At 48.6% G+C, this 24,733-nt stretch overlaps 10 protein-coding genes across 10 annotated transcripts; 7 read left to right on the forward strand and 3 right to left on the reverse strand.

Annotated features, from left to right (window-relative positions):
• Window positions 1-135: 135 nt before the first annotated feature.
• On the reverse strand, window positions 136-1,336 carry BO85DRAFT_394180 (uncharacterized protein). Its single transcript, XM_025656914.1, has 2 exons — window positions 1,058-1,336; window positions 136-1,002 (listed from the first exon to the last, which is right to left on the reverse strand). The coding sequence occupies exons 1-2, from the start codon at window positions 1,199-1,201 to the stop codon at window positions 232-234; spliced, it is 915 nt and encodes a 304-aa protein (XP_025516787.1). The 5' UTR covers window positions 1,202-1,336; the 3' UTR covers window positions 136-231.
• Window positions 1,337-2,218: 882 nt separating this feature from the next.
• BO85DRAFT_447915 (uncharacterized protein) lies at window positions 2,219-4,133 on the forward strand. Its single transcript, XM_025659809.1, has 5 exons — window positions 2,219-2,922; window positions 3,005-3,122; window positions 3,183-3,299; window positions 3,358-3,680; window positions 3,760-4,133. The coding sequence occupies exons 1-5, from the start codon at window positions 2,301-2,303 to the stop codon at window positions 3,993-3,995; spliced, it is 1,416 nt and encodes a 471-aa protein (XP_025516788.1). The 5' UTR covers window positions 2,219-2,300; the 3' UTR covers window positions 3,996-4,133.
• An 855-nt stretch (window positions 4,134-4,988) lies between these two features.
• BO85DRAFT_394185 (sterol desaturase family protein) lies at window positions 4,989-6,139 on the forward strand (the record flags this gene model as incomplete). Its single annotated transcript, XM_025656915.1, has 4 exons — window positions 4,989-5,182; window positions 5,236-5,583; window positions 5,641-5,798; window positions 5,848-6,139. 4 exons carry the CDS (start codon window positions 4,989-4,991, stop codon window positions 6,000-6,002), a joined length of 855 nt encoding a protein of 284 aa, XP_025516789.1. The 3' UTR covers window positions 6,003-6,139.
• A 294-nt stretch (window positions 6,140-6,433) lies between these two features.
• BO85DRAFT_467673 (putative ABC efflux transporter) lies at window positions 6,434-10,662 on the forward strand (the record flags this gene model as incomplete). Its single annotated transcript, XM_025662203.1, has 2 exons — window positions 6,434-7,409; window positions 7,471-10,662. The coding sequence occupies exons 1-2, from the start codon at window positions 6,788-6,790 to the stop codon at window positions 10,659-10,661; spliced, it is 3,813 nt and encodes a 1,270-aa protein (XP_025516790.1). The 5' UTR covers window positions 6,434-6,787.
• A 1,696-nt stretch (window positions 10,663-12,358) lies between these two features.
• On the reverse strand, window positions 12,359-12,920 carry BO85DRAFT_518787 (uncharacterized protein; the record flags this gene model as incomplete). Its single annotated transcript, XM_025664996.1, has 2 exons — window positions 12,359-12,609; window positions 12,701-12,920. The coding sequence occupies 2 exons, from the start codon at window positions 12,918-12,920 to the stop codon at window positions 12,359-12,361; spliced, it is 471 nt and encodes a 156-aa protein (XP_025516791.1).
• A 1,101-nt stretch (window positions 12,921-14,021) lies between these two features.
• BO85DRAFT_476633 (Six-hairpin glycosidase) lies at window positions 14,022-17,178 on the forward strand (the record flags this gene model as incomplete). The annotated part of the gene is made up of 2 exons (XM_025662790.1): window positions 14,022-14,106; window positions 14,519-17,178. The coding sequence occupies 2 exons, from the start codon at window positions 14,022-14,024 to the stop codon at window positions 17,176-17,178; spliced, it is 2,745 nt and encodes a 914-aa protein (XP_025516792.1).
• Window positions 17,179-17,713: 535 nt separating this feature from the next.
• On the forward strand, window positions 17,714-19,740 carry BO85DRAFT_511229 (glucose/galactose transporter). The gene is made up of 5 exons (XM_025664577.1): window positions 17,714-17,854; window positions 17,914-18,115; window positions 18,169-18,713; window positions 18,776-18,972; window positions 19,030-19,740. The coding sequence occupies exons 1-5, from the start codon at window positions 17,764-17,766 to the stop codon at window positions 19,399-19,401; spliced, it is 1,407 nt and encodes a 468-aa protein (XP_025516793.1). The 5' UTR covers window positions 17,714-17,763; the 3' UTR covers window positions 19,402-19,740.
• BO85DRAFT_467675 (uncharacterized protein) lies at window positions 19,466-20,469 on the reverse strand (the record flags this gene model as incomplete). Its single annotated transcript, XM_025662204.1, has 3 exons — window positions 19,466-19,750; window positions 19,843-20,042; window positions 20,115-20,469. 3 exons carry the CDS (start codon window positions 20,467-20,469, stop codon window positions 19,637-19,639), a joined length of 669 nt encoding a protein of 222 aa, XP_025516794.1. The 3' UTR covers window positions 19,466-19,636.
• A 237-nt stretch (window positions 20,470-20,706) lies between these two features.
• On the forward strand, window positions 20,707-22,394 carry BO85DRAFT_476634 (aminotransferase class-III). Its single transcript, XM_025662791.1, has 2 exons — window positions 20,707-21,476; window positions 21,532-22,394. The coding sequence occupies exons 1-2, from the start codon at window positions 21,003-21,005 to the stop codon at window positions 22,333-22,335; spliced, it is 1,278 nt and encodes a 425-aa protein (XP_025516795.1). The 5' UTR covers window positions 20,707-21,002; the 3' UTR covers window positions 22,336-22,394.
• Window positions 22,395-23,124: 730 nt separating this feature from the next.
• BO85DRAFT_447918 (uncharacterized protein) lies at window positions 23,125-24,342 on the forward strand. Its single transcript, XM_025659810.1, has 5 exons — window positions 23,125-23,377; window positions 23,448-23,695; window positions 23,750-23,843; window positions 23,904-23,976; window positions 24,029-24,342. Exons 1-5 carry the CDS (start codon window positions 23,209-23,211, stop codon window positions 24,162-24,164), a joined length of 720 nt encoding a protein of 239 aa, XP_025516796.1. The 5' UTR covers window positions 23,125-23,208; the 3' UTR covers window positions 24,165-24,342.
• The last annotated feature ends 391 nt before the right edge of the window (window positions 24,343-24,733 follow it).

Raw genomic sequence — 24,733 nt, forward strand, 5'->3', positions numbered from 1 at the left:
CCTGCATCAAGATGGGCAAAACCATTGATCGTGGCTACTCTTTTGGATGCCGGTCTCTTAGCCAACACACCAGATATTTCTGGGAGCACACCACTGTTCTATGCGGTTGAAAGCGGGTCGGTAGAGACCGTGGAGCTTAATGCACAGCGGTAATCGGCGTTGCGCTAGGGTGATGAAAGTTCAGTATGTCTTTTATCGATAGTAAATTGCTAATCACGTCTAGTTCTGTTCTTATTCATTTCTAAAATTCTCTCTGAGTTGGATGCTCTTACAGCGTTCCTGGTCTGCTTGATTACCACTGAAGTTTTCACCCGGTACAGGTTGGGACTGCCTTCCTTCATACCGCACATACCATCGCAAACGAAATCCCTTAGCAGCCAATTTCTCGTGAGTTCCCTCGCGGTCGCTTCTCGACCAAACCAACCACCTGGTGCCAGTTTCCTCTCCTATCTGATGCCACATACTTGCAAAGCTGGCTGGGTTGTGTAGGAAAATAGCATAGTCAAGAGTTGGTACCTTCCAAAGCCCAGCATCTTCCCTCCCAAATTGGACACCGGTGATCAGGTCACCTTCTTGAAGAGAAAGATAGCCAATCATGCATTTAGCAACGCTAACCTGTCCTCCCCAGTCCCATAAATGCAGGAAATAACCGGAGTTTATAACCCGGATTTGGCTAGCTAATTGAGCAAGCTTTGGACTTGGCTTGAAGAAGTCATCAACTAGAAACGTCGAGTCTAGGGTAGCCATATCCCGAAAAAGATCAAAACCGAGTTCTATAAATCGCTCGTCTTTGTCTAAGCCGACAATGTTCTCGGCTGGGGCACCATCATACACCAACCGACGAATCTCCTGACCGAGGCCGCACCCCAGGTCTAGCATGACCGAGGACGCTGTGAGATTGGATATAATTTCGTCATAGACTGGGGATTTAGACAGATCAAAATCCACAAATGATAGCATACCAAAGCACGGATATGGCACTCTGTCCCATCCCGCGTTTGCCTAGCAATCGATCAGCTTTCAATCTAGATAGCAGCACGGGAGAATTCCTTCGTACTATGTGCTTGACGTGCGACTCCAAATCATCCGATTTTACGTCTCTAATGTAGCTGCAGAGGAAAGCTTTCGTCTCCCTAGGTAGGTCTTCCCAAGCAAGGCGCAACAAATCCCAATTCAGGAATTCTGTAACCTGATGGGACATAACTTTTCTTATCGTAAATGGCCTCGTATGGCGGAAAAATCTTCTTTCAAGACAATTTTGGGTTGAATTGACGTTGCGCGTTGTAGTGATGTGGCTTGGTTGGTTTATGATCTCTAGAGTCCGGAGGGGTTGGGAAATGATTCGAATCTGAATGTGTCCCAATACGACATTTGTAATGATACTTAGGTAGGACAGAATAAGTAAAACATTAAGTGACACAAGAAATGTGATGACGACCGAGGTTTCTATCACAGTGCAGAAGCGTCCTACTAGAACGGTCAGCTGCATTAATGGGAAGCGGGATGGCAACCTAATGTTGTCTGAGGGGTGTCCACCCCATAATGTGATTTGTTAGTAACCAAGATACTTATGGTTACTTACATCAGCATGGCGTAATGGAGCAGCCGGTGGCATAGATGCTGCGGTCGGGTTCACAGTGGGTAAGAGATTAATACAACTAAACCCATAGACGGTGCGGTTTGACTTGAAGGATCAGTTTCATAGATTTGTCACCCTTTCATCCCTTGAAGAGAAAGAAGACGAAGCAGCAGAAGAATGAGAGTGGTGGCATTGGGGGAGGTATTGAATCAATTATAACTAGCCATGTCTATATTCAGATAATAGTCTATCAGATTAGTCTGGAAGTCTGTTGAGATGAGGTTCTTTTGTGGCTAGCTCCCCAAACCGCGGAAGAGTAGCGGGTGGACACTAATTATCTTCGTTCCTCTTGTATCGATTTGGGTGATGATAAGGCTGTAGTCGAAGTATGCTTTGTTCCGATATACATCATTTCAGTAAAGCAGACGCTGAGGGGTAGCTTGAGAGGCACGTGGGACTGCAGGACGCCTCGATGGTGTGGCTATCATACAAAACACGGTTATTTTGAGACGAGGTTTCGCTATTTGTGCTTCGCTGCAGGAATCCGGCTGCATCCCTTCCGGGGGTGTCTGGCATGCACTGGGTTATTGAAAATAGAGACATGAGACATGCACAGTATATGACTAGCGCAAGGTGCCCGACCGACTCAACACATAGTTTTACTTAACGAAACTTGGCCCGAAAAGAGAGAAGCCAGCACAACTACACCTACTCGATTCCAATGCCATGGGGCCCGATCCAAAGTCGTGAATTCTCAGCCAAAGCAGTCGACATGAACGCAATGAAATTCCAAGGGATGGATGTAAAATCCTCCAAAGCCTCCAAAATCCAAGATGGTCTCCCGAAACCCAAAATCCATCTGGTATTAATGTCCTTCATATTCTGTGTGACGACACCTCTGACGGTGTTGTTCTACTGTATTGCCTACCAAGACTTCGATACCGCACTTTCAGCCACGGCCAAATCTGCATACTCTGAAGGGTTCCTTCATTTCTTTTTGAAAAGGACACCTCTCCCCACCTTCGAGGCTACCAGAGGGTATGCAGCGTGGTTGACTTTCCAGGGTCTGCTGTATATCGCACTTCCGGGGCCAACTGTCTTCGGACCGCCAACACCTGCTGGTCGACGATTGAGATACAAACTGAATGGTTTAGCAGCGTGGATAGTCACTGTTTGTCTTGCAGTGAGTGGCTCATTTGCTGGGATACTAAGTCCTACCGCATTGGCCAAAACATGGAGAGAGCTGGTGGCAGTTACGAACATCTTTTCCTTCATCATTCTCCTCCTCTTCCAGATCAAGGCCCGAGTGGCGCCCGATAATGCATACGAAACTTATATAACAGGCAAGCCAAATTTACCTCCACGATTCTTAAGTACTTTACATGTACGTACTAATGACATGTACGTGCTAATGACCGCTCACAGGATCATTTTGGTATGATTTATTCGAAGGAAGCGAACTTCACCCACGTGTTGGCCAGTACTGGGACTGGAGACATTTCCTTTCTACTCGTTCCGGGGGCATCATCGCATGGACATTGATGTAAGACCCAAAATTATATTTCCTCAAGTACGAATATCAAAGAAGCTAACGATCGCCTAGTGATCTATCTTTTGCTGCCTACCAATATGAGCAACATGGATACCTGACGGGCACCATGTTCACAGTTGTATTACTTCGCGCAGTAGTGGTCGTGGACTTCTTCGTTAATGAAGAGGTGTAAGTCCTACCAATAAAAATTAACAGAGTATTGTTCAATACTAATTGAAACCTCCAGTTTTTTCCACACCTTGGACGGCAAATACGAATCGTTCGGCTTCTACAATATCTACGGATTCTCTGCAATGATGCCGGTTTTCTGGACCTTGCAAACCCAGTATCTTGCCAAACACCCAACAGAGATCTCCCTCCCTGCTTTGATCGCCAGCATAGTGATCTTTGTAGCGGGCTGGTCTTTGCGCTTCTATGCCGACCGTCAGAAGATGCGTTTCAATAGAACGCAGGGAAAGTGCTTGTTCTGGGGTCGCCAGGCACAAGGAATACCCGTATCTTATCAGACAAGGGATGGGAAAACCCATCGTTCTCACCTTCTCTGCTCTGGTACGTCTATGTTTAGTTGCGAAGTACCCCCCCCAATTAATCTCTCTCTAAGGTTTCTTGCTTAATTTTCTATCTGCAGGATTGTGGGGAGTGGCCCGTCATGTCAATTATGCTGGAAGCGTGCTGTATACATGGTCGTTATGCTCGCTCTGCGGGAATGGGGGCGGCTTTGCATACACTGAAGCCGTTTTGGTTACAGGGATGATCATCCATCGGTGTTTCCGAGATGAGGAAAAATGTGCGGATAAGTATGGGTCTGGCTGGGATGAGTATTGTCGCCGCGTTCCCTGGAGAATTGTTCCTGGCGTATTCTGATTCCGGAAAGAACATACATTCTCTTCTTCTTTCTTTTTTGGAAGCTGTATTATGGAGCTTGCGTTAGGGACGCGAATTCTCACCTTGTTTAGAACATTTGGAATATAAAAGAATGAAACCCGTTATACCGCTCCCTAAGGCTTGCAGATGCTACTACAATATTACATATGGCAGCCCACAATCTTACGCTAGACTGATGCTGTGCTTGGTATGTACAACCTGGTCTCTATGGCGACTGCATTGTCTTTTTGGGATCGGGAGCAGACTTCATACTGAACATCGCCACATATTGAGTCTGAAATTTGTCAAGCATTCTGAGAGGCTGGGTTACGATAAGGTCAGTATTAATATAATATGAAATAGAGCTGTAAATAGCATGTATATGCTCGTGCAAGCTCTTGCCAACTCAAAAAGATGTGTCACATCTGCTGTTGAGTCAGATTCAGGATCCCGCAACTGCAAGTATCCGCCATGGACCCCCCAGTTCGTCGGACAGGGTCCGTTTACCCCTTACTTGGTTGGAATGGATGTGACCGTTGAGTCGCGTCTGCAAGATCTAGCAGCACAAACTATCTAGAGCGTTTTTGATTACCATCATGTTGCATGCTTCACTACGCAGAGAGATTCATGTATGTTGCCACTCAGGCTTACTCCCAGATAATTGTCGAGACAGCACAGTTCGGGAAGAGGTGCTGTATGTGTGACATGTCAATCATTATGCCCAACTAGCGGATCCTACCTGATAGAAAATCGGAGCATTAAATATTTGAAGAGACATTTTCTGAGCCTGCAGGCCGTTCCTCGCCTACTACAGGTGTTGTTCCGATCCCCAGTGAAATGTCACTTTCCATATTAGCCCAGCTTTAAAACTATAAAGAAGCTCTTAAGGTGTTGCTGGAATGGTAAGCTTCATGCTATTTTTCTTTTTTTTTTTCCTGCTAATCGCTTTGTCCAAGTCCTTACATCAGCCTACTGACATGTCAGTCCACCCAGATGGATCTCATTCTAGCCTATCTCGATCAGTCTTGCCTTGACGCATTATATATATCTACCCGCAATACGCTCACGCATGCTATTTGCCCACGTCCTAGATTGGTCGGAATTTGCGCTACCATGACCGATCCCAGCGTCTGGCGCCGAGATAGCCCGCATCGCCAGGCCCTGAGCATATTTCTTTTTCTATGGTTGTGTCCCCGGCCATAACTTCAATTCGGCTAGAGCTGATACACATTGCCCTCAGGCTTTCAAGCTCCCTATTTCTTCTGTTATTTGGTGGCCTGTGCTACCTTTGGAACTTTGACAAGTCTCTGAAGCAGCATCCACGATACCATAAGAACCAGATCTGGGAAGAGGCCCAGCAGTCATTGTTGACCCTCTTCTTGTCTACTATTCTCACTGTGCCGATCCTTCTTACCCAGGTACGTGGCTACGCAAAGCTTTATGACTTTGGTGATTGCACGGTTAGTGCGACGTACGAAGTTGCCCAAGTCGCATATTTTATTATATTCAGCGACACGTGCATGTATTGGCTTCATCGCCTGTTTCACCACCCGCTTCTTTTCAATACAATGCACAAGAAGCATCACCGGTGAGCCTTCACGATTACCTCCTGTTGTGGGCAGTTTTTGATGGAATTAACCTGCAGTTTTATCATCCCGACCCCCTTTTCTGCCTACGCCTTTGATCCGCTGGAAGCCTGGGTTATGAGCCTTCCTATCTACGCATATAGTTTTCTCTGGCCCATGTCACGAGAGATACAACTGCTCGTTTTCGGCTGTGCCAACGTTTGGTCTTTCCTTATTCGTATGTCTCACGCATCTATTCATTGCTACCTTGGCTGATGTGAACCCAGATGATAACCGGCAGCAGTTCCATACAGTACATCATAAGAACGTTCAACGTAACTTTGGCCAGTATCTTGACATATGGGATCGCATTGCAGGCACCTACGCCGATCCTGGGTGGTATCTCAGAGGTAAAGCAGATGTGATAGTCTCTTCAAAGTAGGGAACAATCCATAAAGCCAAATTCGTCTGCATAACTTGCTCTTGGCAGGAGGTCCACAGTCTCTATGTGAAAATAGCTCCCGAATGTGACGTCCCATTAATTGGTATCGTACAATATCATATGTGTTTCTGACCTAGTATGCATCTCTCCCTGTAATAATGCAAAGACGACACAACGCACAATTTGTAGAACTTAAGAGGAAAATATATGTTTCCGCAGTTCGATTTAATTTTATGCAGGGGGCCAGCTAGAAAGGGGACAGTGAAACAAACGGAAGCAAGGCACCTGAAGAACTGAGAGTAACACTTTGTCCAACTCGAGTCATTCAGTGTTGCTCTCCTGGCATTCCAATAAGTGTGTTGCATAGATAAGGGTAACTATCTCTTTTCCAGCTGGCTTTGGAATGTACTTGAATGTGGCTTTGTTCATAAAAGCGTTTCTCTTACTTATAGGCGTCATTGGTTATAATTGGGCATCGGGCTCTAGAGATTTTGGCGAGTATAGCATTGCTTCTTATGAGGCTACCTTATTCATTGACCTTTGGCGCATGAGATCGCTCGCCTTTGTTTCTCAATACTCTTCATCAGCTGCCGAACATTCCTTTTTGCGGGGGGATTCACATTCTTGGACTTAAGGCGCGAGGGAGTTCCAACAGACTTCTCTCGCGCTAGTTTTCGCACGTTCCGTCGACTGTGTCGACGTTTGTCGAGCCATATCTGATAGACTAGATTCTACATACGTAGACACTGAGGCTATGTGACTGGAATGACAGGTATATTGGTTTCATGGCCACCTCCGACCGTGGCGTGCTGGAAAGGCCACACTATACACCAGTCAATATCCAAGCACATGAAGTGTCTGTTCAAGCCAAATCGCCCATTCTGCAAAGAATTACTCAAAGCTTACACCACCTCAGAGGCAAAAACATTAGTAGCAACAACACACACACGGTTTTGCACTCAGTAACGGCACACATACCCGGAGGGAAATTGACGGCAATTTTGGGAGGAAGTGGATCGGGGAAAACGACCTTGCTAAATGCGTTGTCGGGAAGATTTCAAAATCAAAACCAGACAGTACTGGGAGAGATTACGTATAACGGATACAATGATTTGTCTCGATTTCGCACCGCCTATGTGATACAGGAGGATGTTCTCCCGGCCACCCTGACAGTCCGCGAGACCTTGCAGTATGCGGCTGACCTCCGTTCGAATTGGAAAAGCGGGCGCCAGCGGGATCAAGCGGTCGATGAATTGATTAGTAGGTTAGGTCTAGAGACCTGCACCGACACCCGGATAGGGCACGGGAGCGGGCATGGTTGTAGTGGCGGCGAGAGGCGGCGAGTCAGCATCGCCATTCAGCTGCTGATAGGTGCCTCGGTGCTGTTCTGCGATGAGCCAACAACAGGTGTGTAGCTGTCCCATTTTCCATTATTCTTGCGTCTCATACTGATCAATTTTCCTACCAGGGCTTGATGCCACAACCGCTTGGCAAGTCATACAGACATTAAAGAACCTAGCTGCTAGTGGTATGACGGTGATAATCTCCATACATGCTCCGAGATCGAGTGTCTGGGATATGTTCGATCATGTCATTCTTCTCGTATCGGGGCATGTCCTGTATGATGGACCAAAGGAGGCAGTCCCGGATTACCTCGACCGTTCCGGGTTTAGATTGCCAGCATTCGTCAACCCGGCCGAATTTCTCATAGACAAAATCACTATAAATACATGGATACAGAACACACCAGAGCTGCCTTTTAAACGCTTGGTGCCATTTCAAGGTTCGTCGGCCAATGCACTCGACACGGTCGCCCTTCCAGCACAGCTTCCGGAATCTCCAACACCATCTAGCACAAAACCGGGATTTTGGATGAAGTTGAAAGTCATGACAAAGCGGACGATGGTAGTATGTATAAGAGACATCTCGCCGCTCATTGGAATTGCCTGTACGATTGCTGGGCTAGCTGCCGTCCTTGGATGGGTATTTTGGCACTTGGATGGATCCCTTGCGGGAATTCGTTCCCGACAAGGAAGCCTCTGGGATGCTACGGGGCTTTATGGGTACCTGATGTTAATCAGCGAGATTTGTCGATTGCTCGAAGATGTTAAGACTTTTGATCACGAACGAAGTGAAAAGCTTGTTGGTCCCGCACTTTTTACTCTCAGTCGACGAGCAGTGAAGCTATTACTGGAAGACCTCAGCTTGCCCACGTTGTTTACTGCCATATATTATCCCATGGTGGGCTACCGAGACAGCACTTCGCAGGTCTTATTGTTCTGGTTGACAATGTTTTTGACACATATTACTGCCGTTGGATTTGCGAGCGTTTCTGTCGCCACGACCCGGAACTTCTACGGGGCCATATTTATAGGGAATATGTACTTCACGTTGCAGACAGCGGCGTCGGGGTACTTTTTGCAGGCAAATCAAATGCCGGTGTATGTGCAATGGCTGAAATGGCTCACAACAACTTTTTACACCTTCAGTGCCCTCTGCACCCTTGAGTTTGTTGGGTATAATGGCTCCAGCCCTGGGTATCTCTACGACTGCCCCTCTCATGATGCCCATGATCCGCAATGCAAAGAATACATGGGTGCTTTTGTTATGGATAGTCTTGGGCTCCCCATTGGTGGGATTTGGAAACTAATTCTAATCCTATGCGTGTTTGCTGTAGTTTACCAAGCCTCCGCAATTTTGCTTTTCAATCTCAAATCAGCCCGCCGACCTTGGTACGTGGCAGCTGCAGAAAATGGGGAAAGCCAAGCATGTCTACACGAGAAGACACCGGCCCGTTATCCAACTCAACTTGAGGACAGCCATATACAGCTTAACAACCTAGAGCTCTACAAAACAAGTTCGCCGTCATGGGTACGGCCTGGGCCAAAGTCGGCTCGAGTCGTTGGACCTGTGTCCTCCGTTTTTCGCCCCGGAAGATTGAATGTACTTATGGGGCCTTCGGGGAGCGGCAAGACGACCTTGCTTAGTGCCCTAGCTGGACGACTAGTCACGACTTTGCGGCCATCATGGAAGTCCGGTGGCTTCATCACGCTGAATGGGTCTCCAATAAATAGTCAGCAACTCCGTGGTTTAGTATCATATGTCCCGCAGGATGACTATAATCTTCTATCTAATCTGACCGTGCGAGAAACATTGTACTTTGCCACTGAACTGAGATGTTCTCGGTCTGTCCCCTCAAATGAGCGGAAAGGGCGGGTGGAGGACACGATTAGGCGATTTGAGTTGGAATCCTGCGCAAATACCATTGTCGGATCGACCTTCAACAAAGGAATAAGTGGTGGCGAGAAGCGACGCCTGTCAATCGCCTGCGAAACTGTAGCGGAACCTAAAGTGCTGGTTCTTGACGAGCCAACCTCTGGTCTGGATTCCCGCACTGCTCTGTCTGTCCTTGAGGTGCTTCAACAACTATCATCCGATGGATGTACCGTCATCCTCTCGATTCACCAACCATCCTCCACAATGTGGGCAATGCTTTCGACCTGTCTTCTTCTCAGCCTGGACGGCCGTCCTCTGTACGCGGCGGAGGTAGACCAGATGCTTTCCTACTTTGACCGTCTCGAACACACCTGTCCACATACCGCGAGCCCACCTGACTTCTTCATGAATATAGCAGCTGGTTCTTCTGCCCAAGAGATAGAACGTCTAGTGGATAAGTGGACGCAGTCACAATTCTCAGCTGTAATAACAGCTTCGGAAACTCCTACCCTCTCTCATTCTGACCTCTCTAGACCCCAGTCCAAATGCTGCCGCTTCATCCCGACCACGCGGGTTCTCCTCCACCGAGCCTACCTCAGCATGCTCCGCAACCCTCTATCCATATTTGTGCGACTTGTCCAATGCCCTGGTATGGGCCTTATCTGGATCATATTCGTGGCCCCCTTGCACAAGGACTACAATTCGATCCAGACACGCATGGGTCTCATGATACAGTACGGCCCGGTAGCCTTCATCGGCATGCTTCAAAATATCGCGAGTTTTCCAGCTGAACGAGATCTCTTCGAGCATGAATCCTCCATGAACTTGTATGGAGCTACAGCCTTTCTTGCCCAATACACGGCGATTGAGCTCCCATTTGAAATAATTGCAGCCGGGATATTCAGCCTTCTCTTCGCCTACGCGGCGCAGCTGGGGCCCACGGCGACGCAATTCGGCGTCTGCTTCTTGAGTGCAGTATGTGCGCTTAACACGGGCGAATCTTTGAGTATGCTTGCGTGCCTCGCTTTTGGGCGGAATCTTAGTCTCGCTGTAAACTGCACATCGGCGTTGTTGTCTATATTTACGATGCTTGGAGGTACCATGAGTCTGAATCCGCCGCGCGTTTTGCAGTGGTTTAATCATATTTCACCTATCAAGTATGCTATTGATAATTTGGCGTACTACTGTTTGAGTGGTTTGGAGCTGCAGTGCACGGATAGCCAGCGTCGCGCGGATGGTTCATGTCCTCTTCAAATGGGGGAAGAGGCTTTGGAACTTTATGGGTTGGATACAGACCGTCCGAATATAGGACTGGTTGCGGGGGTAGTGCTGATGGTGGGATATCGGCTGTTGGTGTGGGCTGTGTTGATGCTGCAGGTTAGGTGTCGGAATGGGTTCGGTTTTCGGAGGTGGGTAAATGCCAGGGAGAGGCGTGAGAGCTAGGGGTAATTATCTGTAAGGATTGTGCGATGAAATGACATTAAGTCACGTAATTGGTATTGGCAATGTGTGCTTGAGAGGTGGAGAGAAGTTTTTGTCGTAATCTAAACCTTGTAGAAAGTGCTTTGAATAGATTAGTTCCTGGATAAGGGGCCTCACCACCTCCTTGTGGCCATTCTGAACTGCCAATGATAATGGGCTTCGACCAACTGAGTTCCTAGAGTCGATATCCACCTCATCTGCGGTAAGCAGCAGCCTCACAACTGCTGTATGACCACGTCCTGCTGCCCATAATAACGGTGTCTGATCGTGTTGCAAATCCTTTGAGTTAAGGGTTGCTTTCCCTGCAGGAAGAATTGACTTGACCAAGCCGGTGAGCCCCATTGATGATGCAATCATAAGCGTTGAAGTGCTGTCAGGAACATCATCCGCCTTTACGGCATGGATTTTATACCATGTTCGGTATATATCCGACCTTGGTTCGCAAAGTGACTTCCCCCGGTCTATTAGCGGATCCTCGCCTGGAATGCAAGCTTGGCGGAAATGAGTGGCCCAATAACATGATGAGTACTCTAGCATACATTCCTGGAATGAGTCATCTGTTTCAAGAGATATACAGGAAATGCATGTTTCTGCGAGAATCCGGTTTGGTTCAGCGAGATGGAGCGAATACTTCCAGGTTGTTGTGTATTGGGGAAGAGTTCTGTTCGGAGTAAAGTTACTATCCTGTACCAAGATCGCTTCGCGATTTGATGAAGGAGGTAGACCTTGTCATCCGGAATTATCACGAAGACTCAGCAAAGTTCTCTTAAAGTCTTTCTGGAGCGATTTTGGGTTCCATGTGATCAACTATGTCAGTCGAATCTTGATAATCTGCACTAAGTGCAAGAGCCAGAGATTGTTCTTCCAGAGAAAGAGGTCGCATGGCAGCTGTTATGAATATGAAGAAGGGTCTTTGCCTTCCCTTTGTCAGGACTCCGATCCAATATTTTATCGTAGGCTCTGTCGACAGTGGTAGGTAGGTCGCTCAGTATACGGTGGACCTTGCCTTTTGAGAACTCCGGAGTATTTTCGAGAACATCTAATATCAAGCTTACCCATAAGTAAGTCCGAATTAAAACCGCAGTAAGCCTGTCTATGAGCATTTCGCACTCTTCATCCATCAATGATCTCTGTCTGCTGATATCGTGCACTCTTCTCGAGATAACAAGGTTTATTTCACTTGATATCTGCTCAGCCTCTCTCTCGCCATCACCACTTAAGTGGATTGTGGGTAGAACTGTTATGAGATCAGACAGTCCACGTCGTATATGCTCATAGGGTCTACTTGTGAACAAAAACTTCAGCTTGCTATTATTGTGGGGGCCTAAGTAGAAATCGTTGACAGCATTGATGAGCCGATTCCGATCCTCGTCCTGGCACTCGTCTAAGGCATCAATGAGACAGATCATCTCGTTGGCCTTGAGATTGGCCGAAACTGACATGCATATATTCCACAATTCTAAGAATGGCTCGGTCAGCTGGTCACCATCAGCGTCCACTTTGTCCAGGATTGCATCGTGCAAAAGGTGAGGCTGAGCAATGAATAGAAATATCGACATCGGAAGGGCCATACTATTCCGGTGCTCGAAACTGATCAGGAAGCATGGTATTGTTATCTTCCTAGACATGCTTCATTGACGATTTGATTACAACATGCTTTACTTCGTTGAAAGGAGAAATTGACTGGGTTTCTTGGGACGTAAATCCGTGTCCTCGGAATTTTCTAGTTCATCCGGAGTACGCAGCTCGTCCATAATGACCGAATAGGTCATTGCATCGGACACGACCACACAGTCACTCATAGAACGTATATACATCACAGATGAAATAACTCCACAAGAGATACTAAGACAATGACCCCGAACTTTGCCAGCGACAAGACCAAATACACTCAAGGTGTGGCTCTGTGCTAGGACAAGAACATACCATGTCAGTACATTCCAGGGCCCATATCAGGACTGTTATAGGGAGCTTACCTCAGTCCGTCGTCTAGCAACTACAGAACGGAGCGGGGTCACCCAAGGGCCAGGCGCAGCATCCACCTCCACACTGGGCGGCCTCTACCCATCGTGCGCCGTTACAGATTGCCACAGCGTTGAAATCGTCGGTGCAGTCATAAGTGCTGCTGCCGCTGCAGGCTTGGCCAATAGTGGCAGTTCCATGAACGGAGGTGAGGAGTGTGGTAGCCACAGTAAAGGTGAGAGCTGAGAAGAGTTGCATTTTGGGAATGCTAAAAGGCTGCTTGGTTGAATTTGAATATTCCGAATTCGATGGAAAGACTGACGATGTGATGGCTTGGATGTGTATCAGGTAGTTAGCATAGTGACTTGAGATGGTATTTATATTGCTCGATGGACTGACTGTAGTTGTGTAGGTGACCAGGCTTGGACTGTGCTAGTGTTGGTTACGAGTGCTCGTACAATCCTTATGAAGCATCTACTGGACATGGATGGACAGGAGTGTGAGGCGTCCAAAGAGTCGCTTGATTGAGCCCAATCCTCGACGCAAGTATTGTTGGATAGACTCAAAGCCACCCTTGGCTCCGCGCGAAGCTGTAGGTATCTAATGGACTCCCCCCGGACACTCCGGATAGAGCCTGATAGCTGAGTTATGCTCACTGAATGGCATAGGTCTGATTAGGGTGATGCAGCTATGCCTGCATTTGGTACAGTAGGCTCACGTCATATAAAGATTTGATATGGCTGATCTGACGGCCAAGGACAAGATTACGCTGTAGTCGCCGTGGAATATTCGGAGACTCTCTGTGTTGATTAGCCGAGGGGGATGCCGTGCGTGGTCTTGTAGGATCAAAAAGAGCTCAGAGGAATACTTCGAAAGCCATCTTCGCCTAATGGTTTTCGAATGCAGTTGCGAGGCAGGTAGGTATAGCCTTCAGCCATAGTGCAAGTCACTTTCAGTTTTCATATCTCTTCCTTATTCTCCGCACCGGATACGAGATTGAAATGCAGGGCGATGATCTTCCCGTGTTGGCGTGTTAGGCCTCCCACAGATCGACATCACTAGATCTTGGTTCTGCGGGACAAGCCCCCTGATGATGAATGTACTTTGTATGTGTTAGATGGTGGCCTGATCTGAATACAGAGTCAGTCTGAAGGCGCAAACGCCGGATGCGACCAGATTCATTGTCAAGGGTTAGATCCTGCGAGGCATGATTCCACTCTCGACAGGACTCCGGGTACGAGGTGTAACCGGGCGATATTATCTTTACGTAAGAATAGAATATACCCATTTATTGAAGGTATACCTGGAGAGAGAAGTTGTCCTCCTAGGGTATCGATCTCCTTAAGTGATTAAAACGTGATGCCTCAGGCCGCAAGACGACATGGAATGCCTGAGGCTACGCTAACTGCGTTCGGAAAACTCCGAGGCGGTATAATCCTGCCAGGTATGTCCCAAACACCTTCCCAAAGTAGAAGGCGGACTAGCCTCTCCTCTACTTTCCTCTTCTGGCTGATGTGTTTTGCCCTCAGCTTCGTCCTGATAAGCACGTGGGGCTCCAGGTCTGCTGCTCGGAAAGTTGCTGGGGAATCTGGGAAAGAAGTAACCACTGGGAAATGAGAGCAGTGAGAACATGCAACAGATTCGGCACAAATTAGCCCGTCAGGAATGCGGGGATAGGACCCTCAATATAATTTATTCGGGGAAGCGATAGCCCGTGCACCAATCGCCGTGGCAGATAGCCAGAGGTGCCCACATCCCGACATTAGTATTGACCGACAGGTCAATCACATCGACCACTGGGGTAAAGCTGGTGCCTGACGACATTTCACTAGTCAGGGTACTTATTTGAATGGCAGCGTTGGAGGAAGCTCGTAGGATTGACCCCTTGACAGCCACAAATGAAAATGTCCGGGAAGCCATTGACCATCTTTACGTGCAGCAGCTTGCTGTTCGCGTCGCTCATAGGCGCCCAAAGGCGCGTGAATATATTCACCCTAGTGACTTGGTAATTGCTAACGAAGTTGACAGTGACACTATCGTGCTCCCTACCCGATATGGAACCAGCTTGGGATTCGCGAACTATACCCAGCATGGAAACGCATCCTGCTTCACGCTTGACCAGAAAAGCTCATTGGTTACCCTAGACTACGGTACCGAAGTTGGGGGATTCCCCTTCTTCCATGTTGACTCTCTATCCACTGCAGTCCAGATCGAGGCCAAGTACACCGAATCCAAGACCGGTCTTGACGAGCCGTTTGGTGATGGCCCATGGACCTTCTCCAACGGTCTCTCTAATACCTTCCGCGTCGAAACGTTCAATGTCACCTCACCCGGGATGGTGGAATCATTCTTCATTCAAGGTGGCCTTCGCTGGCAGAACCTCAAGCTCCTCACAGATGGCAGTGTTCGCATATGCGAAGCTGGTATCAAATCTGGAAATGACCGCACTCCGGTAAACAAACTGCCAGGGTTCTTCGAGAGCTCAAACAGTCTGTATAATGAAATATGGGCCTTGGGGCCACGCACAGTCCAGCAAGCATGCATTGCTGCAGATACCGCACCATCAACATGGGAAGTCACTGAAGAAGGGGTGTTTCTTCGTGGACAGCAACCTGCTCAATCAGTGGAAGGAGCGTCCTTTGGAAACTACACCATGACGTTCCAGACCAAGGTTATCCGTGGAGGAACAGGCTGGAAGGTCGCCGCTGGTGTGGGCGGATTTGGTCCTTATTTTGTTCTTACCAGCGAATACCCTGCTGGGTCGACATTTGTCAATACCAATCGAACGATCGTCCCTGCAAACACACTAGCTGTCAGTTACGGGTGGAACCTGGTGAATCAGACCTCTCTCACCACCGGAAAAGTGAACCATTATACCTTACCTGTCAACATTAAGGAGGGAGAATGGTATGAGATCTCGACTTCTATCAATGCGACCGGATACACTGTTACCATCAATGGAACCGAGACATTTGTGGCACTGGATGGCCTGCAAATCGTATCTGGTAGTACTGGCTCCTCTGGCAGTCTGACAGGCGGTACCTGGGGGTTTGGGCCATACCAGGATCAAATCGCTCTTGTCAAGGATGTTGAGGTCCATGCACAGAATGGTACCCAGCTGTACCAGAATTCAATGACGCTCAGCTCTGTCCTCGAGGAATATGGGGTGATGGCCAATAAGCACTCCGTCTGTCTAGATGGCGCGAAAAGGGACCGTCTTGTCTGGAATGGTGATTTTGTACACACTTATCGCGTCATCCAGTCCAGCACCTATCGCTCCGATTTTATAAAAGAAACCCTAGAATACTGGATTGACCGTCAGGCACCGGACTCGTCGCAGTACGCTGGCTACTTCAGCATGTCGCCTGCCATGGGCCAGTCGGCGAAATATGTTGACACGTATGCTTCTTTTGGACTTCTTGATTACCAGCTTTTCCTTCTCAATGTATTTGCTGGTCACTACAGAAACTCTGGCGACAAAGCGTTTGTGGCCAAACATTGGACAAAGATCAAGAAGGGCGTGGCAGCTATCGTGCCACTGATCGATAGTCAATCTGGACTAGCCGTCGCCACCGACGTCGGGCGATTTTTCTCGGGACCCGACAATGGCACTGCAGTATCGGGGCTACTTGCCCACACACTCGACCAGATGGCCGACGTAGCGTCCGCGATGAATGAGACAGATGTCGCGACAATGTGGAGTCACTCCGCGACTTTCATCAAAGCTGCGATCAGCCAACGGCTCTGGAATCCTCGCTTGGAATACTTTGCGACTGACCTGAGCAACCTGACCGAGCAGTCTATCACCGGCACTGCCTGGGCTATTCTTGCGGGGGTCTCCAATGCCACGCAAGCAGAAACCTCCCTGGCGGCATTATCCTCTCTTGGGCTTGGAATCGGCTACAAAACGTCGAGCTCCGTTGCCAACGCATCAACAACCAATCTTGCGCCTTTTCTCACCGGTTTCCTCTTAGAATCAATTTTGCAGGAGAGTCGCAATAGCCCCAACTCAAGCCAGGCCAGATCTACCGCTATCAGCGTGCTTCTTGGCCAACTTTGGGCTGCGATGGTCACCCAGGATGAATACTATACTGGTACAACTTGGGAATACCTTTACCCTGATGGCCGACCCGGGCTTGACCTCTACACGTCGCATGCACACCCCTGGGCAGCTGCGCCGACGTACGTTCTCTCGGAATATGTGCTCGGTGTTCAGGCAACTGCGGCTGGATTTTCCGAGTGGGAATTCCGTCCCGCGATGTTGGATGTGAATGTTTCATGGGCACGGGGAAGATTGCCCACTCCTCATGGGGCGATCCAGGCTAGTTGGCGGATAAATGGGACAAGCGTACAGCTGAGCGTGTGTGGCCCTAGTGGTACAGAGGGTACCGTCAGGGTGCCATTTAATATCAAGTCGTATTCAGTAAATGGAGAACAACAGATCGATAGCAAGGACGGCTTGGAGGTCCATGTGTCTGGCGGGTCATGTACTGATATCCATGCCGTCAGAGGTTGAATCTGGCTGTACTGTACGAGAATTGTACATACCGAGTTGTCGCTTATAGAACCAATGAACTACATATGTCAAACTGATATATTTAAAAGGCTTTGTTTAAGGTACAGGTAAAGCCAGAGATGAAGTTTCCCCAGATACCCTGGACGCACGAGTGGGGTCCAACCCCGCAAAACCTAAATTAATAGCCAATTTCTCGCTTTTACCCCAACCCAACAATGCAGCCAATCCCAACACCGACTGGATGCGGTTTGCGGGCCACGCGGCTGGCCATGGCATATCCGCCTTGCTTGTGGCGTTTCATAACCAACAGTTGTCGAGAGACCCTGGTCTGGCTTCGGCTTGGGCCACTCCCTATGGATTGCTCAACTTTTCCAGCAGCTCTCGAGCCTTCTGATCAAGCACATGGCTTGTTTTTCGGTCTTGATTATCCCGAAGCTCCAGAAGCATGGGCTTCTCCAGATGCAGGTTGGATAAAAGGATGCGCTTTCCCTAGGGCTGCACCGTGGTCTTCGCACCCCGGATGCACAGCTGTCCCCTTTTCCTCAATTATCCGCGCTACTGCTCCTTCTTCCGCCATAGCCCAACATGTGGCGACGCCGTATCACAATCGATGACAGGGCCATTACTGATGGTTCGGGCATCACGCTCAAGCAGTCCCTTTTCCCTAATTTTCTCGGTTCGACGTCCCCATAATATTGTGTGATCTGGCGACTAACTAACATCTGCCCCCATCAGTAACCATTCTTTTCTTCCTCTGGGGCTTTGCTTACGGCCTCCTCGATACCCTCAACTCCCATTTCCAAGATGAACTTAACATCACCGCAAGCATGTCATCGGGTTTATCTGCTGCGTACTTTGGGGCATACTTTCTCTGTCCCTTAACGGTCTCTGGATGGATTCTCCGCCGATTCGGGTTCCGCGTAACCTTCATGACTGGGTAAGACCACCATAGGCCTTTCTTCTTCCACGACTAACCCCAACTCTAAAAAGCTTATGCGTAATGACAATCGGCTGCCTCCTCTTCTGGCCCAGCGGCGTCAAGGCTTCCTTCGGAGGTTTCTGCGGCAGCATGTTCGTCGTCGGCGCCGGCCTCTCGACCCTCGAAACCGGAGCCGACAATTTCCTTGCTATCTGTGGCCCCCCTCGATACTCCGAGATTCGACTGAACCTAGCACAGGGTATCCAAGGCGTGGGAACATTCGTGGCGCCGCTTCTCGCCTCACGCGTCTTCTTCGCCAACACCGTCGATACACAACAGGGACTGAAGAACGTGCAATGGGTGTACCTGGGTGTCGCATGCTTCGTGGCCCTGCTTGTCCCGCTCTTCTATATCGCGCCCATGCCGGAGGTGACCGATGCGGACATGGGTCTGCAGGAGCGGGATATCTCCGAGACGGATGTTGGGCCGTTCAGGAAACAGTACAATTTGTTCCTTGGCGTGTGGAGTGAGTTCTGCTATACCGGGGCGCAGGTGGCTGTTGCGAATTACTTCATCAATTTCGCCGAGGAGGCGGGGTATAGTGCTGCCAAGTCATGTAAGTCTCTCTCTTCCTTTCCATATCATTTTGACTCGATGGTGGCTCTAATATCTCATCAGCCGACCTCCTCGCCGTCGGCCAGGGCCTATACACCTTCATGCGCTTCGTCTCCAGCGGCCTCATCACCGTCGGGGTAAAACCCCGCTACATCCTCGCCACATACCTAGGACTGTGCTTCATATTCGGCGTCGCCGCAACCACCACATCTGGTCCTACCAGCGTGGCTATGTTGATTCTCGTGCTTTGTTTTGAAAGTGTACGTCGCCCCGCACTCACCTCCACTCCCACCCCATATTAATTTGGATTAATACAGGCATGCTTCGCCACAATCTTCACCCTCGCCCTACGCGGTCTAGGCCAACACACCAAGCGCGGCGGCAGTATGCTAGTAGCCGCTATCTCTGGTGGTGCTGCCATCCCGCCCATGACTGGGGCCGTGGCCACCCATACGGGCAACTTTCACAAGGCCATGGCGATCCCGACGGCCTTCTATGTCCTCGCATGGATATTCCCCATCTATGCGAATACGGTGAGTCGGAAGCTGTTGGATGGACATCGGACAACGGATGTGAATGTTTCGGGGGAGAAGAAGGTGGTTGATGGGCATGATGGGGTGGAGGTGGAGTTGCAGACGGAGGATGGAAAGGGTGGGACGGAGAGGGTGGAGAATTTTGGTGCTGCGTAGAGTATGTGGTACTGTAGTTGGCTACGTGAAAAGAGTATGTTATAGCGCTTGGTGTGTTGTGATTATCTCGACTATCTAATGCAGCGAGCCAGTAAATCGGCTCCTTAATATAAGCTTATAGGTGATTTGCCAAGGCCGTTCTTCTTGTCACTTCATTAAGCAGCTGTGATAGCCTGCGATGATGAAAGCAGCATTCACCCCAGTAGCTCTTTTGCGTCGGAACTCATCAGGTTACTCACCAGGAACATGACTCACTAGTTAAAGATGTCAACGCCCGTGCAATCTCCAATTTCGACATATAATCCATGCCATCTACAGTCAAAATCAAGTGATACCAGCCAGCAGCCTCCTAATCCAAAAGCCCTGTAATGCGACCATCCTGTACCTTGATGTTATAATATTGCGAATCCCCGTGAGTGAAAACGATTGGATGGGATATACCCTGCATCGCAAGGCTTCTTTGTACTCCCGCTTCGATCGGAACACACCCGGCCAACCAAGTTCGATGAGATATTCGTTGAATTCCTTCTCTGTCTCGAATGGGCCAATACGGTGGTCTGGAACCCTGGTACTTTGAATAGGAGTGCCAATCAGGGAGCAGATTCTCTTCTCGCCCCAAAGTCTCTTCCACTTCCGGATTGCTTTCAGCAAGAGGTCAAGTTGTCTCGTTAACGAGTTTTATTCTTCGTCATTGAGTGCTTTGTAGGCTTCACCTAGCTGTTTGCCGGCTACACCGGTCATCAGGATCGGAATTGGTGCGTGAGGAGTATCCAGATGATCCCCATAGCAAATGACTTTCGGGACTGGAAGGCCTGCTTGTCTGGCAACTTTCATAGTCAACACCTCTTCTATGCGGGTACTGTCAGACCATTTTAGAAGTAATCTAAAGGGGAGTTGAGCAATTTGATTGTTGAAGGAAATCCCGACCCGGTCACAGTATGAGTGATAGAATGATCTCAGGTAATAACGGACAGGGGTTGGTAATATCTGGTCGCTTGGGACTGCTGGGATGTTGTTTGGCCAGGTAAAGTCTGTGAGAAGGACTCGCGGTGTCCGCCATGGTGGCATTTTGGCTATTGATTGTTGAAGAGCCGTTGAGGGATGTGCAGAGAGGGTAATCTGACTCTGGACTTGATGTACGTCCTACTAAGGTTTTTATACTGATAAATCGATGAAGGCAGTGCAACAAACGGATTGTGGAACGTTCAATCATGTTTATCACGTGATGTTTCACGTGATCTTTCATGACTTTCTGTGAGGCCGTATGGATTTCCTTTTTGGGTAAGAGCTCGCTATGAGGAACGGTTCAAATCAGTAAGTCTTCTGATTATCAGTTCTACATGCATTGAGTAACTGTGAGACGTATCTATCTCTCGCATCTACACTAACGTCAATTCGAATCAGCATCAGAATCAGCACTGATCGGCCGATGCTTATCTCGACAGTCTCAACCCCGCACGGCACATTATGCAACTTAGCACTTTCCAAGCCTCTCTAACTTCATCTGCTATCAGACCCAATCTTTCTTAACACACCCTATACTGGGTAACATTTTACTTACAACTACTTGTTTCTAACAATCGAAATAGAACATCACCACCATGGCCTACCAGTCAGACGAATCCCTAGCCACAATTCTAAACAATTCCCTGAGCCATCACATTGAAATCTTCCGCGCTAGGAACTTAAAGTCAGGCGCAGCCATTCAAACAGCTGAAAACAGTATCCCCAATGGCACCTCGCGCGGTGTGCTCTTTCACATCCCGCACCCACTCGTCTTCCGCGGCGGACATGGCTGCTATCTCACCTCACTAGACGGAGACGAATACGTAGACTTCGTCTCCGAATACACAGCAGGCATGTTCGGGCACTCGCATCCAGCCATCATTGAGGCCATGCAAACTGTCACGCAGCAAGGGTTCACGCTGGGCGGTGTTACCAGCAAAGAGGGTGAACTGGCGCAACTTCTTATCTCGCGGTTCGCAAGTATAGACGCAATCCGGTTCTGTAATTCGGGGACGGAGGCAAATATGTTCGCTTTGGGGGTTGCTGTCGCATTCACGGGGAGAAAGAAGGTACTTCCTACTTGTTTATACCTAGTCAACTGGCTCAAAGCTAAGACATCCCTAGATCCTCGTCTTCAAAAACGGCTATCACGGCGGCACGCTCACCTTCGGGGCTAACACCGCCCTCAACCTTCCCCACGAATTTACTATCGCGAATTACAACGACATCCCAGATACCCGAGCAAAACTCACCTCCGACATTGCTGCCATCCTCGTGGAACCTATGCAGGCGGCGGGAGGGATGATCCCGGCTGACATTCCCTTTCTGCAATTCTTACGGGACGAAGCGACCCGACTGCAGGCAGTACTCATCTTCGACGAAGTCGTCACATCACGACTCTGCTATGGCGGACTTCAGGAACGGTACGGTATTGTACCGGATATGACGACTTTAGGGAAGCATTTCGGCGGCGGGTTCTCGTTCGGTGCATTTGGCGGGAAGAAGAAAATTATGCAGTTGTTTAAGCAGGGAGAAGAGCAGTCTTTATTCCATACTGGGACGTGGAATAACAATGTGTTTTCAATGACGGCTGGTGTTGTAGCGGCTAATCTGATGAGTCGGGAGGCGCTGGAGCGGGCGAATGATTTGGGAGATTATTTGAGGGAAGGATTACGTCGCATATTTGAGCAAAGGTGGTGTGCTTGGCTTGATGTGGTCGTTAGTGGAATAGGGAGTACAGTGGGAGTGAAGTTTTTGGGGGAGAAGGGGGACATGATTCGGGATCTCTATTATTTCTATCAGTTGGAAGGGGGCGTGTATATGGCGCATCGGGGATCGTTTGCAGTCAACCTGGTGCATCAACGGGAGCATGTGGATTTGGTGCTGGAGGTGACGAGGAAGTTTTGTCGCTCGCTGTCGTACATGTAGCCGAAGTTTATATGTTCAGTTACAGAGGCAGAGAACACATTGTGACGTTGATGGAGCATACATACGCTGTGGGTAATAACCTCCGTAATTCCGATCTCGGATTAGACTGACGCGGAAAGCCGAGACCGTAAAGGGTCCGTCACATCTCGGTGAATGTCCAACGCGTTGACATCATTGCCGAGATAATTACGAGGCCGATCGATCCCATTCATCATCTCTGTCCGACATCAACGGAACGATGAATTTTACTGGTTCAGACAAGACAAGGATGATGATATAATCAATGGCCGGAATTGGCAACATTGTTCCTGGTGGCCAAGATGCCAGATCCACTGGTGCAGTATGGTTGGGAACATGCTTAATATTGCTTCTATAGCTTGTCTATACTTTCTACAATTTTGATAATTATCTTCATAAGACTGGTTGTACTTCAAAGCGTCTGACCCAGCCTGCGGCCCTGCATTCGCCCCCATGAAGAAGACTAAGTACCACCCCCCCATTGAGGGCCCCATCCAGAAGCCCTACCAAACAACGACGACATCAGCATAAGCGAAGCGCCATGGAACGCCACGAGCACGTGTAAACCAATGATAAATGCCAGCGCGGTAGATAGCTGGTAGCTGCAATGAAAGTTGCAAAATGCAGAAACAATGACAGTATTAAGCAGTGGAACCGGGCTGGACCCGCCTGACGTCACGGATCGCCCTTCCGCCGACCCTGACAAAACAAGATTATCAATGCAGCCCTGACGTGGTCCCTGCCTTTCATTCTTTGTCTACTTAGCAGAATCTCATATAAAAAAAATATGGACAGAATATTGCTTCTCTATACTCATCAATCCTATCTCCCTCTATTTCTCAAAAATCATCAATAATGGCCGTCATCTGGGGATTAGATCTCCATGAAATGCAATGGAGCAAATTCAAGAGCTCCTACATGTTCACACGCATATATCATCTTCGTCGCACAAAGATGATTGTCTATCAGCTGGCTATGATTTTCTGTGTTTGTTCGGAGTCGGTTGGGACGGCGGCGTTGTCTGGTTAGCTTCATTCCTTCTGCCCACTACCAGTATGAGATTCGCAAATGCTAACAAACTATATTGATAATAGACTACCTCGACCAACAAGACGAAATCCAAAACCAACATCCCGGAATCTATGTCTACAACAACGACTTCATCGGCGCCGCATCATACAACATCTTCGTCGGAATCGCCGTCGCATTCATATTCGGTGGAGCGTTCTTCTTCGATTTATTCTGGCCGGAACGTCACGAAAGTCACTCTGTCCGGTTGGCGTGGAAGATATGTGCCGTGATTGTGTCGGTCATGATGCTGAGTTCGGCATTGACGATGACGGTACGATATCTGGAGATGGATTTGAGATGGATGTAGGGCTAACAATGGGGATAGATCATCACAGCGACGGGAAGTGCCCGCATCGATGGGACGGATGCGTCAACGGCCCGGAAGTTCTGGGAGGAGTCGATGAAGAAGCCTGCTTTGAGTATGTCCTTGTCTGATATAACTCCGCATAGTGCTGCTTTGTGCTAATATAGAGGAATAGAATATCATACGAACCCACGGGCGATCGCATCCGCTGTTCTGGCTTGGCCGGGCTGGGTATTTACGACTGTTAGGTATGCTCCTCTTGCTTTCGCTTGCTTTGAAAGATATGCTAATGAGTGTTAGTACGGTTATCCTCTTCCTATCGCAGCGCCATGACGACCAGTATGGACCGAAGTCGGCCTACGGTCGGCAAATGGGCAGTGCTGCCGATACCGGGGAGAGTGCCACCACCGAGGACAAAGTCGGTAATGATATTTAACTTCTTCTTTTGATGATATGACAATGAGAGTGATGGGAATATCTGGATCACTTATGACTGTATATACCATTGTACTTTTATGCGACTGTAATGACCTTTTGTATTAGCATAGGGATAGACGGCGCAAAGGGGGACTGGATTCTGCTTGATTGTGAATTTATTATTGATTTCCCTGAAATTATGCGATCCAAAGAGCTTTAAGAGTTAGTCATTGAACTACCTACAATTGTTACCATCACAACCGAACGCCACGAGATAAGTAGACGCCCGGAGGTTTCTGTTATGTGCTGGTAGCGGTACGAGGATTAAACTGGTTGTGCTATAGAGAGATCTTGTCTATTACAACATGAATGACTTAGAGAAGTTTGTAATGATGATTAGACGGTGGCTTGGATTGTTGGAGCACTAAGCTCCTTGTATCCACATTACTTGAACTCCTAGCAATCGGATCTTATAACATATTTCTGTGCCATGCCTCCAAAACATATTCAGTTTCACAGGCATTCCATCAAACCCAAGAAATTCCAACGACGTATGTTACAAATCCATCACGATGATAATCACAAGCC

The sequence above is a fragment of the Aspergillus piperis genome, assembly GCF_003184755.1.
Source record: "Aspergillus piperis CBS 112811 unplaced genomic scaffold BO85scaffold_6, whole genome shotgun sequence".
Taxonomy (NCBI): Eukaryota; Fungi; Ascomycota; class Eurotiomycetes; order Eurotiales; family Aspergillaceae; genus Aspergillus; species Aspergillus piperis.